Source organism: Nuphar pumila, chromosome 13 (assembly GCF_984573655.1).
Source record: "Nuphar pumila chromosome 13, dmNupPumi1.hap1.1, whole genome shotgun sequence".
NCBI lineage: Eukaryota > Viridiplantae > Streptophyta > Magnoliopsida > Nymphaeales > Nymphaeaceae > Nuphar > Nuphar pumila.
The window spans coordinates 4,826,511-4,845,076 of record NC_143261.1 but is presented as its reverse complement, the minus strand read 5'-3'; the positions used below and the strand labels follow the sequence as shown (position 1 = coordinate 4,845,076).

General features: G+C 37.6%; 1 protein-coding gene across 1 annotated transcript in view; it reads right to left on the bottom strand.

Moving 5' to 3' along the window:
* Nucleotides 1-737: 737 nt before the first annotated feature.
* Nucleotides 738-18,566, bottom strand: part of LOC149817587 (protein MANNAN SYNTHESIS-RELATED 1-like) — a 79,558-nt gene continuing 61,729 nt past the window's right edge. Inside the window, exons 4-7 of the mRNA XM_089985455.1 lie at nucleotides 14,334-14,419; nucleotides 11,535-12,126; nucleotides 1,013-1,133; nucleotides 738-933 (exon numbers count right to left, since the gene is read on the bottom strand). Coding sequence (XP_089841581.1) covers nucleotides 929-933; nucleotides 1,013-1,133; nucleotides 11,535-12,126; nucleotides 14,334-14,419 — 804 coding nt within the window. The 3' untranslated portion in view covers nucleotides 738-928. The remainder of the gene's footprint in view (nucleotides 934-1,012; nucleotides 1,134-11,534; nucleotides 12,127-14,333; nucleotides 14,420-18,566) is intronic.

Below are 18,566 nucleotides of genomic sequence, written 5' to 3'. Positions count from 1 at the left end.
TATTTGAAAGGAAATTCCCTGAAGAAAATTCACTCATGGAAAGAGTAAAAAGGTTCTTTTAAAGCCAAAAGATTGTGAACTTGAACATCGGGTGGATTTAAAAAATTATAGGGCATTTTGAATTTTTGCCATACAATACGGTTATTTTCCAACAAATATACTGAGATTGTTATCTCTACATCCTAAATTAGTGGGTGTCCTTAATACAGAAATAACCAGTTTCTGTCATGTCAGGTACCTGGATGGCCCATGTTAGTGATTATGGTTGTGAATGAGAAAAAAACATGAAGATGGTGGTTAGGGCTGCCAATAGGTCTGGTTTGTATCGGGTACCCAACCCAAACCTGAATTCTCGGGTATGGGCATGGAAAGTGCTGACCCAAATAATATTCCGGTAGACCCAAACCCGATATATATCTTTTTTATAAAAATATATTTCTAAAATTATGCGGGTTTGGGACCCAACAAAACCCCAACCCGAACCTGGTTATTAGTTATATGGGCAGGTCTGGGTCAACCTTGATGCAGCCCTGACCCGACCTGTTGACAACACTAGTGGTGCTGGTGGAGAGAAGGAGAGAGTAAATACCATTTCAATTAGTCAATACTAACTTGGCTTTGAATTTTTTGTTTTTATGATTGAATTTTATAAAAATTTTAGTTTTTTGAAATGTTATTCAAGCTGGACCTCTCAAGGACGCGCAAAGACCTATACTTTGAGCTAATATGATCTGATCTTAACCACTGTAAAAAGACTATATACCCAATAAATGGTGAATGTACAAGAAAGGCCACTCAGTAGTAAGGCTAAAGGAAAATTCAGCGTTTCAGACCTTGTCTTTGACAGAGCACAGGCATTTATATACAAAATGGTCCTTCGCTACCACATATCGTGATAGACAAGCACTAAAATTTGTTGTTTTTGCAGTCAATCTGCATTGAAGGGAAGGAGCAAGGATATGAGTATTTCCTAAAAGAATTCTTTCTCCAGCTACATTTGAATAGAACATACTTGAAACAGTTGGCACAAAAACATCACTTCGGCTACAAATATAGAAGTCCAAGGCCTTCTCGAACTGCGTCCTTCCAGAGTAAAGAATTTGTTTCTCTTCATTAAAGGGCATGCTGTACTCCTGTTAAGAGAAACCAGTAACAGAAACAGTATTGCAATTGGCTTAATTTAAAATGTAGAAATCTCAAGACAGAATTGCAGTATCGATAACTGTTACTACAATCTGAGAATAAACTGTCAATAATTTGCTAATATCTGCAAGTGCATAAAGTGTCACAATACTGTCTAGGCAAGCATTAACATCATGGTAGAATCTAATGCAAACTATAAATAGAAAAAATATTACCTAAGCTAAACATTATAGTATCAATCAACAAAAATCTAAATGTTTTCAAGAAAAACTTCTAGAACAGAGCCTCACGATTTGGCTTTGAAAATCCTAAAACAGAAACTTAACAAGTTTTATTTCAGTTAATTATGAACAAGCTATGATGGTGGATAAATAGAGTTCCTTTGAGGACATAGAAGAATTCACAAATACATCTGCAGGTTGACTGAGAGCTCTAAGCTCAAAACTGTAAATTGCCCTTCAGCAAGCAGAATCACCAGCCACTTTAGATTCTGCAAGAAGAAGATGTGGATCATGTCAAGTATTTATTCTACTGAATAATGAATACATCTCCACATTCCTGTATTATATCTTCAAATCTCAGTATGTCAGCAAATTTGTATATGACAATCAGCATCCATCCTTGACCCACTATTTTCTGATACGAGTGAGTTCCATCTAATTTGCTACTTGGCATATATTTTGACACAATGCAGATAGAGGTAGATTGTTGTTTTGTCAAGTAGCAGTTTCTGGAAATTTCCATCACCTTAAAATGTGTCACTTCTAAGCTTTAGCTGGCACAATCTTTCACAAAATCTTTACCTTCTACTTGCTTTCATATCTCCTTTGCTACCTTCCCTTAATCTTAGCATCAGTTTGAGGGATGTTTATTGCCATGAGGATCAATAAAAAAATTTCCCCCCTTTTGGTCACTAGAATATGATAACTGGAAATATAAGAACTAATGTGTGAACCGCAATTTTCATGGATTTTTTTTTTCTTTTCTCTTGAATCTAACCGTACGAATGTGATCTACATGCTTGGTTTTATAAGAACTCGCTCTTGAATCATCCAATTTTTATGCACAAATGAGATTTTTTTAAGGCTTTAAAATCAATGGCTCATAATCTTCATAAATATTCAAGCATTCAAAAATCACATTTTTCATCTTAAATACACGATCCAACGGTTGATTCCTAGCAAATTCACCATGCCAAGCACATCCACATGGTTGGATTTGCAAAAAAAGTGTTGGAAATGCCCATATTTCTAGTTCTCATATTTCAGCTGTCACATGGGTGCGGGTGTGGGTGTGGCACTTTAAAAAAACTTGGGTGCGGGGGTGCGGGAGGGCAAAAGTATAAAAAATTATATATATATATATAATTTTTAAGTTTTAATCACAAAACAGTTTTAAGTTTTAAAAAAACTTGATTAAGTTTTTTTTAAGTCCAAAATTTGGACATACTGGTTGACCTCACTGGGTGTCGCACCCACACGCACACCCGCGTCGCGTCGATGCGGGTGCGGCACCTGGTTGGCCAAATCCCTATGACATAGTATTTAAGTTCTCATATTCTAGTGACTATATATATATATATATATATATATATATATATATATATATATATATATATATATATATATATATATATATATATATATATATATATATATATATATATATATATATATATATATTGGAAAAAAATTCAAATACCCCACCAAACTTTTCAGTCTAATTCATGGGCACACCAAAAGCTTGAAAGTTTGCAAATTCACACCAAAGTTTTTACTTGGGTTAATCAAATAACCCCAATCATGAATTAACGTTGGGTTGTTCTTAGGTTAACACTAACTCATGTTTTGAAATTACCATTTTGCCCTTATATGTGATAAAAATTACTAATTTATTCTTATTTTAAAAGTTTGACCATACCATTGAAAATGACACTTGAACTCATGACCTCTTTAACATAAAACAAAATGCTAAACACTAAATCAAGTGTCATTTTATAACTATGTGTAAAAGAGGTCATGAGTTTAAGTGTGAATTGTCATTTCATTTGGTATATATATTTTATAACTGTGTAAAAGAGGTCATGAGTTCAAGTGTGAATTGTCATTCAAATGGTTGATTCCTAGCAAATTCACCATGCCAAGCGCATCCACATGGTTGGATTTGCAAAAAAAGTGTTGGAAATGCCCATATTTTTAGTTCTCATATTCTAGTGACTATATATATATATATATATATAGTCCAAAAGTTAAATGACCCTAGGTGCGTTGACTGCACCCAGGGTCAGGTTGACCGCATCGGGTGCGGGTGTGGCACCTAGTTGGAGAGTCCCTGTGACATAGTGTGTGTGTATATATATATATATATATATATTGGAAAATTTTCAAATACCCTCCACCCCCAAAAAAACTTTTCAGTCTAATTTATGGGCACACCAAAAGTTTGAAAGTTTGCAAATTCACACCAAAGTTTTTACTTGGGTTAATCAAATTGCCCCAATCATGAATTAATGTTGGGTTGTTCTTAGGTTAACACCTATGTCACAGGGATTCGGCTAGCAAGGTGTTGCACCCGCGTCGACGCGACTCGACGCGGGTGCGGCACCGGGTGCGGTCAACCCGATCCTGGGTGCGTTGACCGCACCTAGGATCATTTAGGTCCATTTTTTTTTTTGGATTTTTTTTTTAAATTTGCCCTATGAAATGGTCTGCGAATTTTTAAAAAAAAAAAAATCTGCTGACAGCTGCTGATGGGCTGCAATTTTTTTTTTTAAAAAAATTCTGCTGACAGCTCCTGTCAGGAGCTGCCTTTTCAAATCCTTTTTTTCGTAAAGGATTTTCTCTCTCCCCTTTATATATATATATATTAACATTTTTGCCCCTGCCGCACCCGGGTTTTTTGGAAGTGCCGAATCCCCTCACCCGCACCCGCACCCATGTGACATAGGTTAACACTAACTCATGTTTGAAATTACCATTTTACCCTTATATGTGACATAAAATTACTAATTTATTCTTATTTTAGAAGTTTGCCCGTACCGTTTAAAATGACACTTGAACTCATGACCTCTTTAACATAAAACAAAATGCTAACCACTATACCAAATGAAACAATTCACAATAATTTATATATAGTTTTCACAAAATGCTAACTGTTTAAAAGAATAAAAATATATATACTTGAAAATAGAAAACAACAAGAAAAGAAGTTTTAAAAGAATAATGATAATTCACAATAATTTCATGTAATAATGCAATAAGATAATTCCCAATAATTTTACGTAATATGTGTGCGTGTACACAAACATTTGCAGACCTCGTATCATATTGTTCAGAATGGCCCTCAATGCATCCATACACAGCATTTGCACCAAGGTTGTAACAAGTGTATCGTAAACCATATTGGCTAGACCCAAAATAAGAAATGTATTGTATCATAAAAAATCATATTTTAAAAAAAAATGTATAAAAATAAAAAAAATCAGGAAAAATTCTAAAAAAAATCATAACACAAGAAACAATGACAAATAAAACCATAATATCACATATCAAACAATTATGAGTTGCAAAAGACATCAAACATTCAATAATCAAAGATAATATGCTATGAATGCCATGCATATCTCACAAGAAAAATGCAAACCATGAAATTATATGCATATTAAACAAAACTAAACTAACAAGTCACAAATTCATAATAGTGCCTGTTTACATAAACAAAAACAAAATAACAAAGTGTTTTTCAATACTTAAAGTTTTACATCACCAAATTTTTTCAAAATTCAAATAAAAAAAATAGATAACGTCAATCATTATTATGATGATCATTTTCTTCTTGCAAGAAATCAATGCCAAATCACTCTCAAGCTCATTAGGAATGAACATGGACTCGCCAAAGGGCCTTGTAAATAAAAAATTTGAAATCAGAGCAACTTAATTTGCACTGATTGTGTATCGTAAGATATGCCCATATCGGGGTGTATAGTATGACACAAAGGTGTATTGTATGATAAACCTGATACAAGTATGATACGCACCCTGTATCGAGATACGGTGTGTATTGTATCATTTTTTTCCAAAGTTCGATGCATATCGTAGTGTATCGTACAATACAGTATGATACAAGACTGATTTGCACATTGTTGCAGTGTGATGAATAGAGGAAGAGAGAGAGAGAGAGAAAGAGGAATAATAGAAAGGAGAAAAGTACTTGCATTAGGTCTAATCCTTCCTTTAAATAAGGATTAGCCAAAATATCAAATGGGGTCCTCATGCTAAAGAGAAAATATAAAAGACATGCATCTAAAATAGAAAATTACATATAACCACCCAACGATAATAAATAATTATCTTAACACTCCCCCTCAAGCTGGAGCATAGATATCAATCATGCTCAGCTTGGTGCAACACTTGTTGAACCTAGAGCTTGCAAGAGGCTTGGTGAAAACATCAACCTGATTTGCTGATAACACATGATATGTACAAATATACCCATTTTGTACCATGTCACGTATGTAGTGACAATCCACTTCATTGTGTTTTTTCCTCTCATGAAAAACAGGATTATTAGCTATATAGGTAGCAGCTTTATTGTCACACATCATCGACATAGGAGATGGAACCTTCACTTGTAGGTCATGTAGTACAGATCGAACCCACATCATCTAGGCTGCGGTCTGAGCCATAGCTCGATATTCAGATTCAGTACTTGATCTGGCTACCACTGTTTGCTTCTTACTCCTCCAAGAAACCAAGTTACCTCTTACAAAAACACAAAACCCAGTAGTAGACTTTCTGTCATCAATTGATCCTGCATAGTCAGCATCTGAATAAGCAACAACATCAAGTGTAGAGCTCCTCGTGAAGAGAAGGCCTTTACCAGGAGATAACTTTAAATATTTGAGAATCATCATTGCTACCTGCCAATGCACTTTAGTAGGGTTGCCCATAAATTGACTTACTTTGTTCACTGCCAAGGAAATATCTGGTGTCGTAACTGTGACATATAATAATTTTCCCACTAGAGACTGAAAGCTCTTACTATCCACTAAGTTTGATTTCTCATCATGCAAGTGAAGATTAGGGTCCATAGGAATATGTGTTGGTTTGGCCCCTAACATTCTTGTTTCTTTTAGTAAGTCGAGCATATACTTTCGCTGTGACAGAACCAGCCCTTCTTTGCTTCTTGCTACTTCTATACCCAAGAAGTATCTGAGAGGACCAAGATCTTTTGTAACAAAATGCTTTTGCAGGTGTGCCTTAGTATCAGAAATATCTTTCATACTACTCCCAATGAGTATGATATCATCTATATATACCACCATAACTACAATGCCAGAACTAGTTGTTTTGATGAAAAAAGAATGATCAGAGGTTGGCCTTTTGAAGCCGAAAGCAAACATAACATCGTACAACTTTTGAAACCATGCACGTGGACTTTGCTTCAGGCCATATATGGCCTTGTTGAGTTTACACACCTTGCTACACTCCCCCTGAACCTCAAACCCTGGGGGTTGCTGCATGTAAACAGTCTCAGACAAATCCCCATACAAGAAGGCAGCGTGCAACTGGAGAAAACGTCTCAAAGAAATCAACACCATATGTCTGTGTGTAGCCTTTTGCCACCAACCTGGCTTTGAACCTTTCAACGGAGCCATCAGACTTGTATTTAATAGTGTACACCCACTTACAACCAACGATATATGCATCTGTAGGAGGATCAACCAAATCCCACGTGTGCCTGGAGAGTAATGCATTCATTTCCTCCTGCATGGCTTGCTTCCAGTTGGTATCTAACAGGGCCTGTTGATGAGTAAGATGAACAGGTATAGCCGATAATGCAGAAATAAACTGTCTCATATGATTACCAAGTCTCACTTCTGTAACAAACTAAGAAATAGGATGCATGGAGCATTGCCTTCTGCCCTTTCGAAGGGCAATTGGTTTGTCATCATCAATACCAGGAAGCTCATGAGTATCAGAATGACTTACCTCTGGAGAAAATGAAGGAGAAGGCTCTGAATTAGGAGTAAGTCTACGAGTATATACCAGAGGAGGATCATGGAATCGTGAAATTAGGTCACCTTGATTAGAAGATGGCAAAGGAATAGACTCCAAAGGAAAAGGAGGAATAGGGAGAGGAAAGGTGTCACCTTGGTCAACTTGTTATCTGGGAGTAGTACTTGAAAAATAAGGAACAAACTCAAAGAATGATACATCAACACTGATATACTCTCTACGGGATAGAGGATCATAGCATCGGTACCGCTTTTGATTTCTAGGATATCCAATGAACATACATTTTATGGCTTGGGCACCAAGTTTGTCATGGTCAGGACCAAGTTTTTGGACAAAGCACATACACCCAAAAACTTTGGGGGAAATGGAGAACAAAGGGGTATTAGTATATAAGATTTGTAACGGTATTTGTTCTCCCAGCAAGGAAGTAGGCATACGGTTGATTAAATAACAAGCAGTTAGAATTGCATCCCCCAATATAAAGTAGGTACATTGGATTGAATCATGATGGTACGAGCTACATTAAGGAGTTGCCTATGCTTTCGCTCAGCCACCCCATTTTGTTGAGAAGTATGGGCACAGGTAGTTTGAGGTTTAATTCCTCGATCACGATAAAATTGTAATAATCCCTTGGTTTTGAATTCGAGAGCATTATCAGTACAAATTATCTTGACATGAGAATCAAACTGAGTTTTTATTTCAATGATCAATGACATAAGAATATTTGGAACTTCAGACCTCTCTTTTATTAAGAATACCCATGACAATCTTGAGAAGCCATCGACTACGACAAGATAATATCGACACATTAACCTACTTATAATCCTACTGGGACCCCACACATCAGCATGAAGAAGCTCAAACAGACTCGAACTAGATGGACTCTGACTGGACGAAAAGAGCCCTGTGATGTTTGCCCAACTGACATGCTTCACACTGGATGGAAACAGACTGAGGAATTTGAGGAATGACTCGACAAAGCTTTGGCAAAAGAAAGATGTCCAAGACGAAGATGCCACTGTAAAGGACTGGAAGAAGAATCGACTAAAGAGTAAATTGATCCCAATGGATAGTATAGGTAGTAGACGCCACCTTCCTCATAGCCTCCACCAATCCTCTTCCCCGTCAGCAAGTCCTGAAAAGAACAACAAACTAGATCAAATATCACCCTACAATTCAGCTTCTTAGCAAGATGACTAACAGATAATAAATTTTGAGGAAAAGAGGAAGCATGAAGCACATTAGACAAATGTAGGGTAGGAGATAAAACAACATCTCCCTGACCTACTACATGTGAGGGACTCCCATCGACAAGCATGACATTACGATGTTCAAAAATAGAATCCAACTTAGAAAAATTATTGGATTGCCCACATAAGTGTCTAGAGGCTCCTGAATCAATAATCCATCTATTACCTGGAGAAGAGAAGCTACCACCTGCAGAACATGCAACATTTGCAACAAGAGAGGGGGAACTCGAGCTTGAGTGACGATGCGCCAGTAATTCATCATAATCTGCACGACTCAGTGTAATTGAATCGTTGGTGGAATCAAGTGTCGTCACTGTTCCTGATTTTGCAACCTGAGCTTTAGGCACATTCGACTTTGAAAAAGAACTAGGGGGGCGACCATTCTTGTCCCAACATTTGTCCTCTAAATGCCCTGGTTTTCCACAATAAGTGCACTGAAACTTTCCTCTGCCTCCTACCCCTCATCCACGACCTCTTCCTCTTGTGTTTACAGGGATGCCACGACCATGTCCTGCAGTAACTGCGAGGGCAGAAGATTGAGATTCAGGTTGTGCCTGAGGAAGAGCAATGGCCAATCTACTCAAACGATTATAAGCCTCAGCCAAAGTAGGAACATTTGAACCAGTTAGCATTTGAACCTTGGCAACAAAATATTTAGAAGCCAGACCTGTAAGAAACCTCGCTACCATAGTCTATTCTTGATGACTTCTCTGCTTGGTACAACACAACGGCCTGTGAGCATTAAGCCTCTCAAAAGCTAACTTTACTGATGCATAGTATTGTGCTAAAGTCTGATCTCCTTGCTGTAATTGATAGATTTTTTGTTCAACTTGAAGAATTTGACTTACATTTGTTTCATGAGAATACGTGTCTCAAAGATTGTCCCACATCTGCTTGGTTGTCGTATAATAAATAAGTTCATCTGCAATATGAGGTTGCACACTATTCATAATCCAAGACATAACAATGTCATTATCCTCCTCCCATGTAGCATATTTTCTTGTTTTTTCTAATGACTCGGATTCCAGCAAAACATGTTTTTTCCAATGTCCTGAAACTGACATCATAAAAGTGCGAGACCATCGTGCATAATTAGTGTCATCTAATTTGATTGATGACCCATACGAGAAGGGATTTGCAAACGCTTTATATTCTCCAAGGCCTTCAGGTTTGAGTTCCTTATTCTGACTTTGTGAATCAGCCATTATTTTAAAACTTTTGACAGATTTCAGGCCAGCAAACAATGTCACCTAACACTAGCTTAGCCTCCTGACAACAAACTATATGTAACTTTCTCGTCTCATCTGAACCAATACTTGCTGGTTTATAGACAACCTCTGGCAGTGAACAGAATAGACATGAATAAACCAATAATCAGATCAGACACTTCCACATAATTATCAAACTGCCAAAATAGAGAATCACAACATGAATTAGCCCCCTCAAGTCTCAACCATAGCCATCAAGACTGATTTTGTGACTGAATCGCTACCATCAGACCATTCTCCTCCACATTATTTAAAAAAAAATTATACTAACCTGCTGACCATATTTTTACACAGATCTGCGTGGATCTGATGCCCACAACTGCTTCACAGATCAATCAGACCCACGCCTCATTCAGATCAACAATAAATTGAGTCACGTTACCACAAAATCAGATCTGCGTCCAGTTCTGATTCCGTTCTATACTTTTCAGATCTGCGTCAGGTTTCCCCTTTTTCACGACAACAACACTCACAACTATTGCACTCAGATCTGCAACTAGATCTGATCTACAACTTCAACCTCGATAACTTTCAGATCTGCGATGAACCATATCTGATCCAGATTCACGGCAATGCAATATTCAGATCTGTTGTTAGATCTGAATCGCGACCACAATCTCAAGAACTCTTAGATCTGTGACAGGCCTGAATTGAATCAGGTCCACAGCGACAGGTTTCTTACCATCCTCTTTTTTAAGAATAACATCTAAGGTTGACGGCAGATTTGATGATCTCCGGATGCCACCCTTGATAATCTTCAGCTGCTCAGCAATGAACCGGCTCTGATACCATGTTGCAGCGTGATGACTAGAGGAAGAGAGAGAGAGAGAGAGAGGAATGATAGAAAGGAGAAAAGTACTTGAATTAGGTCTAATCCTTCTTTTAAATAAGGATTAGCCAAAATATCAAATGGGGTCCTCATACTAAAGAGAAAATATAAAAGACATGCATCTAAAATAGAAAATTACATATAACCACCCAACGATAATAAATAATTCTCTTAACACACATTAATTTGACAAAAGAAATATCAGATGGTTGATTGAGTATCCCACACGTCTAATTATTTACATTTATGAATATGTGTGGGCACTTTAACAAATGTTTTAATGTAAACATGACTCCTCAAATTCTTTATAAAATTATAAACCAGAGTTACCAGTCAAGGAAGCGGGAGCGGGAAGCGATACAGGAAGCGGGAGCGGGAAGCGAGGCACTTTCAAAAATTTAGGAAGCGGGGAAGCGTGGGACCACTTAGAAGAAAATTACGAACCATCTCGGAAGCGACCTAGGAAGCGAACCGGAAGCGAGGGGGAAGCGAAAAAATGAAAAAAATGGGGAAGCAAGGGGGAAGCGCGCTTCCCATAAATGGGAAGCGTGTTTCCCATAAAAGGGAAGCGCGCTTCCCAAAAAAGGGGGACGCTTCCCCACGCGTTTCGGAAGCGTGACGTTTCGCGCTTCCCCTTTTACCTAGGCGCTTCCGGTAACTCTGTTATAAACCACCTCGGTGTTAATAACAACCACTAAAATTTAGAGTGAACTAAAAATTATGAGCAAGAATTTAATTACCATGTATAAATGAAAGAGGCCAAAAGAGCGACATGCACCTATCAGAAAATGTTTGTAGATAAGTACAGATATCAGATAATCAGATAAATTTTCAACCTACCAAGGAAAAATTATCTGTTTCAGGGTCAAACCAATCTTAGTGTAGACTGAGCATAAAAAACATGCTCTGTTTGTCCCATCAATCATGTAAGCAATCCCGATTTTAAGTTTCAGACAAACATATGACAGTGAAGAATGTAAATCAGTACATTTACAGAGATTTTAGTTGTAAACTTGTAATTTTTTACCTTTGTGTGAACATTTATAAAGATGTTAGTCAAGGGACCTAAGTTGGTGTTCAGTCGAGATTCTGTCAGATATATTGCAGTATCATCTTCAAACCCAAAGTCTACCAAAAACCTCCAAATGCCAGAGGTATCAACACATTTTCTAGTTTTCGGAAGATCAAACCCATCTCGGACAGAGTTGCAATTGTTAGGCACTGTACTATCTGCTGACAAGTCGAGACATATGAAATGTCCACCAGCACTTTCACCTGCTTCTCTCATTCGGCTAATGATGTGATCTCCCAGTTTAGTTACAGAAGGATGAAACTGCAGGGCCTTGTACATGGCATGACACCTCAGTGCTTTAAGTTCAGGAAGCAATTTCTCCTGAACCTGATTTTTACTGAAGAAGAAACTCCCAAGAATGATGACAGCACTTTTCTTGAAGATAGGCCGTATGTTCTCCTCAATAAATCTAGGTGTGGCTTCATATGGAACACTGATCACTACTGGAGAAACAGAATTCATATCATCAGGAAGACGACCAACAACTCGCAGAACATCTTGCAGGCCCTTGATGAAGTTACTGGTGTGGTAAATATTATCGAACCGCCTGCACAGTAGGTACATGATTTTCACATACAATATAGAGACATAATATACAAATCAAATGCACAATAGTAAGAACTATCTTAGCTCAAAATCGATGACGGATAGATGAGCAGGGTTACCACAAACACTACTTAGGCATGGAAACAAACTTCTTGTATGAGAAATGCATGACAGGAAATCATTTCCAAAACATGAATCACAACATTTCAAAAATGTTTGACAGATGCAAAACAAATTGGGAAAACTTGTTTCTGATACCATGGGAAACACATTTCCTGCTATTCGGCACATGAATTTCCCATGTGTACAGAAACATTGGGATATAACATGTATTTGGAAAGAAAAAACTTTTATGCCTTCTACGTAAGATTTTGTTACAGAAGAAAAATGAAATACATTAAGAGAGGGCCATATGCTGGATTTGGCCCATGATGGTTCCTATATCCTGCCTGGCCATATATTCTTGAGGTGGTGGTGTTGTCGCATCAAGGTGGCTCGAGAGATTCATGTACTGAATGTAAGAAGAAACAACTCCTTTCCATACAATAAAATTAATGGGTATTGAGTCTATTGACTTAACTCGAACCTTAGAAAAATTACACTGATATTGGAAGAAGAAGAGTCCATGGAAGAAATGCAAAGGGAATTGAATAAACAACAGGTCTTGAGATTGAAAAGGTTTTAGGATATGGAAACAAAAAAGAGGGTTGAAATAAGACACAGATGCTGCATTAGGATGATGTCAGCAGTGATGTTGTAATCATATGGCTGACGATGTCAATTGTACGGCATGGAGTCAGCAGAGGTGACACTGGTCCTGGAGCAATGTTCCAGAAGAAATAAAAAGAAGAAAGAAAGAAAACAGAGGAAGTAATTTACTTAAAAAAGAAAGGAGGAATAAGCCAACCTCTTAGGAAGCCCTCAACCAACAGAACAGAAACTTATCTCTGATTGTGTGTTTCAACACTGTCTTACCATTTGCCATTGAAATTACTTTTCCAACTCTTTGGAAACTTTTCATTGTTCTAAAGCTAATGTCTTTTCTCCCAGTACCTTTCTTCCTTATGTAAACAACACATTCATCTCTTTAAGAAGAGTCTTGGTCACTTAGACATAAAAATTTGGTAATCTTCGATGGCTGCAATACACGAAAGAAGAAAAAAAGAAGAGAAGAAGAGAGAAGGGAGAAGAATACCTTGTGAACCAAAAGGACAGAGAAATAAGTGAGATGGTCCAATATCTTATTTATAGAAGAGAATTATTTATCCAGTAACATTTAACACAGCCTCACTTTTACAATTCTCTATGATGCATTAGCTTCTTCTCTATCTACACATTACAAGTCCCTATACTACATTAACCTGCCCCTATTGACACTATTAACTAGTGGCACATAAAATTACAATCCCACCATAAATGGGATATCCAGGACAAAAATGCCCTTGACAACTTCACAAATTACAGAAATGGCCCTGCAGGGCATAATGACTAAAATAACCCCTGGTTGGCTTAACAGTGGGGCCCATGTTTCACATAGAAAGCATTTTTGTATGAAAATACAGAAACTATTGCTGGATGACAATATGGGGCTTCACAGAAGATAAGGACACTAAAGAATTATCAAGAACCACCCTCAAATATCACAATTTGAAATAAATATCAAAGAACCAGCTGCTAGTGAAAATATGCCAGTTTTCATAATCCATGCACCAAAAAAAGAGATTACAAGATTGAAATCAGCTTGTTGACTAGGACCAGTGGAAATGAGCATAGAAATAGAACCAGTAAAGGGCACAAGACTTACCAGAAAATCCAACCCTCAAGAATGCATACAGCTGGTATGGGTTTTAATTAAATCCCTTGGAGACCAAAACCGTAGGCCATGCATAGGCTTTCATTGTAGTTTGGTTGGTAGACTGGTCATGATTGTTTTGTGATTCCAAACTCAATGCTATTTGGAGAAATATTCTGCATATCTACCCATCAGGATCCCAACCCAGAACCCAGACCCAGAGTTTATCATGGACCTGTGTACAACTGGGTCATCCTGAGATTCATTCTGATAGTCTAGTTATATATTCTCAAATTCAATATATTAACTAATATAGCCAAGAAAATCTAGCCCTTTTGCAAATTACAAAACAATTGCTGGGTAAACCCATTCCAACGTTTAATATTTTCAAATAAATTATGACCATCAGTACTCACCCATTGGGTTCATTATCACTATTCTTGATGGTTGGTAACAACAATGTTGCTCCCAAGTACTTTGCAATGAGCACAGCATCAGCCATCTACCAAGTAGAGAAAACAGATGATCAATTTTAGGCAATAAATATCATCAAATTGAACATGTCCTATGCAGCCAGAATAAACAATTAACCCTGAAAACGATTAAGATTGATGAGCAAGTTATATTTCCTACAAACTCATGAGCAAAGAGATAATAAAATAGCTTGCATCATTGTAACATTTAGATCAATGGGAAAAGTACTATCACAAAGCCTCAAAAAGAAAAACAAGAATGTGCACAAGCACAAGGCCACTAAGGCAATACACAAGCCACTAAGAGCAAATACAAAGCTACAAGGGCACACATACAATAAAGCACAAGCACAATATAAAAATATTATTTTATTAACCCTTAAAATGCTTAAGAAAAGCTTGGAATACAAATGGGGAAGCCCCCATATATATACAAAGGGAAGAAGAAGGCTAGCTCTACTAGTCGTTGACCTAGTTCAATGGCTAGATTAGCTAGCCACTGGACTAGCCCAACACCTAGTTAGGCTAGTCCCAACGGCTATAAAAAAAGAGAGTCAATAATGCCCTCTAATGGGCATAACCTATTACACAAAAATAAAAAAATAAAAAATACCATAATAAAGAAAAAATTACATAAAAGACCCTACTTTACAAACTAATAGAAATACATGTATATATAAATATACTAATATATATACATATACAATGTATATAGTATACATATTAATATATAAGGAAGGGGGACCGGCTAATCAAAGGAAGGTCCAAAATCTACAACCGATAATAATTGATGGTATTCCTTCTCTAACGATCAAGTTTTTTATCGAGACTTTACATATTGGATTTTTATCATACATTTAGTGAGTGACATGTTTTGGATTATGAATTTTCTATGTTTAGATGTGTTTTTTAAAGCACTATAAATCAACAGCCCACAACACTTTGTATTGTACAGTTTTAAATGCATTGTGAGCCGTTGATTTTTCATGTTTCGAAAAACATGTCTATATGTCGTAAAGTCTTCATGTAAAGCATATTTCTTACTAAATAAATTATAAAGAACAAATATATAAGGTCTGATCGATGAGCTGCTCAAGCATTGGAGAAGGGGATCCATCCGATCATAGTTGGTTGTAGATTTTGAACCTTCCTTTGGTTGGACGGTCCCACTTTGCTAATATATATATATATATATATATATATATATATGTGTGTGTGTGTGTGTGTGTGTGTGTGTGAAAATACAATATTCTAGCATTCTCCCTCAAACTTATGGTGTGATAACCGAAAGTTTGCCGAGGAGAATCATAAAGCGAAGAGAGAGCAAGGCCTTGATGAAAAAGTCTGCAAGTTGATATTTGGAAGACACATAAGACAACTCTATTGTTCCTCTTATATACTCTTCTCTAACATAATGAAAGTCTATCACTATATGGTTTTTTTGTTCATGAAAGGTGTGATTGCTGAAAGGAAATGAGAGCCTCTAATAAAGTCCACTAAATCACAAAAGTGGACACACAAAAGGGCTCACTCACAAAACCCTCAAAAGGGCACACAAAAGAGGCTCACAAAATGTAAAAAATAATATTTTATTGAAGTTCAAGATATGCAAGAAGCATTACATTGAGAGAGGGGGTTCACCCCTATTTATATACAACATGGAACACCATAGAGACGTTTGAGCTTGGACTTGCTCCAACGTCTCTATTGATTAGTCAACTTTAAGTTGACTAGTTCAATAAGAACTAAAAGAAAAAGAAAAAAACTAAACTAAAAACCTAGTTACAATATATATAGTATACATGTAACGCCCCAAATTTCAAACTTGCAAACCTTTTCAGAAAAACAGGCAAGAGACTAGGAATATCTCTTTCCTTCAGAGTTTGTTTATGAAATCAGCGGAAGATTTTTCTTTTGATAAATCATAAGGCAAGCTGACAACTTTGGGCACGTTAGCTAAAAGAACCAAAACTCGCAAGATTCGGATATCCCAAGGAAAATCCGATACAAACTCATAGCGTCCAGGACACGAACTAAGAGCAGGAAGAAGAAGTCTTGAAGTCATCTTGCAATCGCACCATCGCCCGTAGTGTACCTAATCATCACCTGTACCCATAGAATGGGTTAGTTTCACGAAAAACTATTAGGTGCACAAGAGAGACTACAAGAAACTGAATTAAGTACATTTAATTCAGTATGTTACGCAGTTTAAAGCAGATATGCAGTTAAACAGGTAAGCAGTGCAAGCAGGTGAATAGTGCAAACGCGTAAGTAGTGCAAGCGAATAAGTAGTGCAAGCGAGTAAGTAGTGCAAGCGAGTAAGTAGTGCAAGCGAGTAAGTAGTGCAAGTGCGTAAGTAGTGCAAACAGTAAGCAATTTAAAGTAAGTAAGCAGTGCAACTGACCAACGCAACATGCGATTCAATTGATCGTAGGCTGTGAACCACCACGCAACTAGCTTGTTCTCGTTCCTAGAATGAGGTCTCTGCGTCTAATCACCATCAGGACATCGTTTGTCACTCACTACTTCTAACAAACGCTTTGTCCTGAACAACCTTAATTTATTCTCATCTCTCAAAACCTTACGCGGCCAACTGCCACCTGTTATGACTCACTAAGGTGTCATACTTTCTCAGAAAAGCTCACACTTCCGTAGAAGGTCCAAAACATAATCACTAACTCAAATCGCTAACGATCGGATTCTTACATCTGAGTCCTGCATGTAATCATGCTAAAATAGAAAGCCGAAACTATGAATTCATAGTTGGCTATCACAAACAATCTCAGGAGATCATCACAGCTCACTATAACTTTTTATGGTAAGCAAAAACACAAGATCCACGTCGGATCGTTCGGTCCGAGAGATATACGACCTGACAAGGAATTACCGCCCTAGAGGGTATACCTGATCTTGGACCATACATACCCCCACAACGAACCCCTTTGGGAAACGGGTCCCCAACAAATGCCATATCCAATGAAAATCATTGTGATACACGCATCAACACAAATGACCGTTCTCAGGGTCGATAGCCACTAATACAAACAACAAGATCAACGCCGGATCACCTGGTCTGGGAAATGTATAACCTCACAAGGAATTCCGTCCTAGATGGTATACCTGGTCTTGAACCATACTCTTCCTCACAGGAGTTCACCGCCTTTGCAGTTACCTGTTCGTGGACAGTGTACACCCTCACAGAGAATCTACCACTCTAGCCGGGTACCTGGTCTTGATCATACACACCCTCGCAGATAATCCTTTGGAGATCAGGTCCTCGACAGACGCACTACTCAGTGATACATGCATCATTAATCGACTGTTTTGAACCATTGACCGCCTCGGGGTCAGTAGCCACAATATGGGCACAAGCATGCATATCGGCAATATGCATTGTATCAATTCACATAAAAGCATATAATCCTACGCATCATGTTATTGTCACGAGGAACATTACAATCCTCAAATAGGACCTCAAAGCATGCATAAACGACACATGAGAACACGCAGATATGACAATCCAGTCGATTCTATGGGCGAAGAGTAACTAACTCTACCCGTCAGCCAAACAAAACAACTGAATAAGACGAGCACTCATAACAATGCTCGTAAAACATACAATTATCATCAAATGGCTCAGTTCATCAACAAGTAATTAAATTAATCGTAAGGCATAAACCATTGCATCACAAGCCATTCATAAGCAATCATACGGCAGCAGTTATATCACAATATGTAAGCAACTTATAAGACAAGTGGTCACATCAATCCTAGTTGCCACCAGTTCGTAGAATACGAGTTGTATGCAATCACATCAATCATAAGAGATACAAGCCAACAAGTGCTACGCTACAACAAGCACCAAACAGTTCGACCAAGGGATAAAGCATGTCACATGCTAATATGTAGCAACTGGCATACTGCTATTATTATAAGCATTTAACTAGTATGAGAAGCTCCTTATTACTTCGCAAAGAACTGCGTAAGCAGTTTAACCAACTAGAGTAACGCCTTGACAGGCGTGCACAGCTCAACGAGTAGCATACTGAACTACCGAGCAAGCAAGCGAATTAGTAGTGCAAGCGAATCCGTAGTGCAAGCGAATCAATAGTGCAAGCGAATCAATAGTGCAAGCGAACCCATAGTGCAAGTGAATCTCACGACCCAACGACCAGT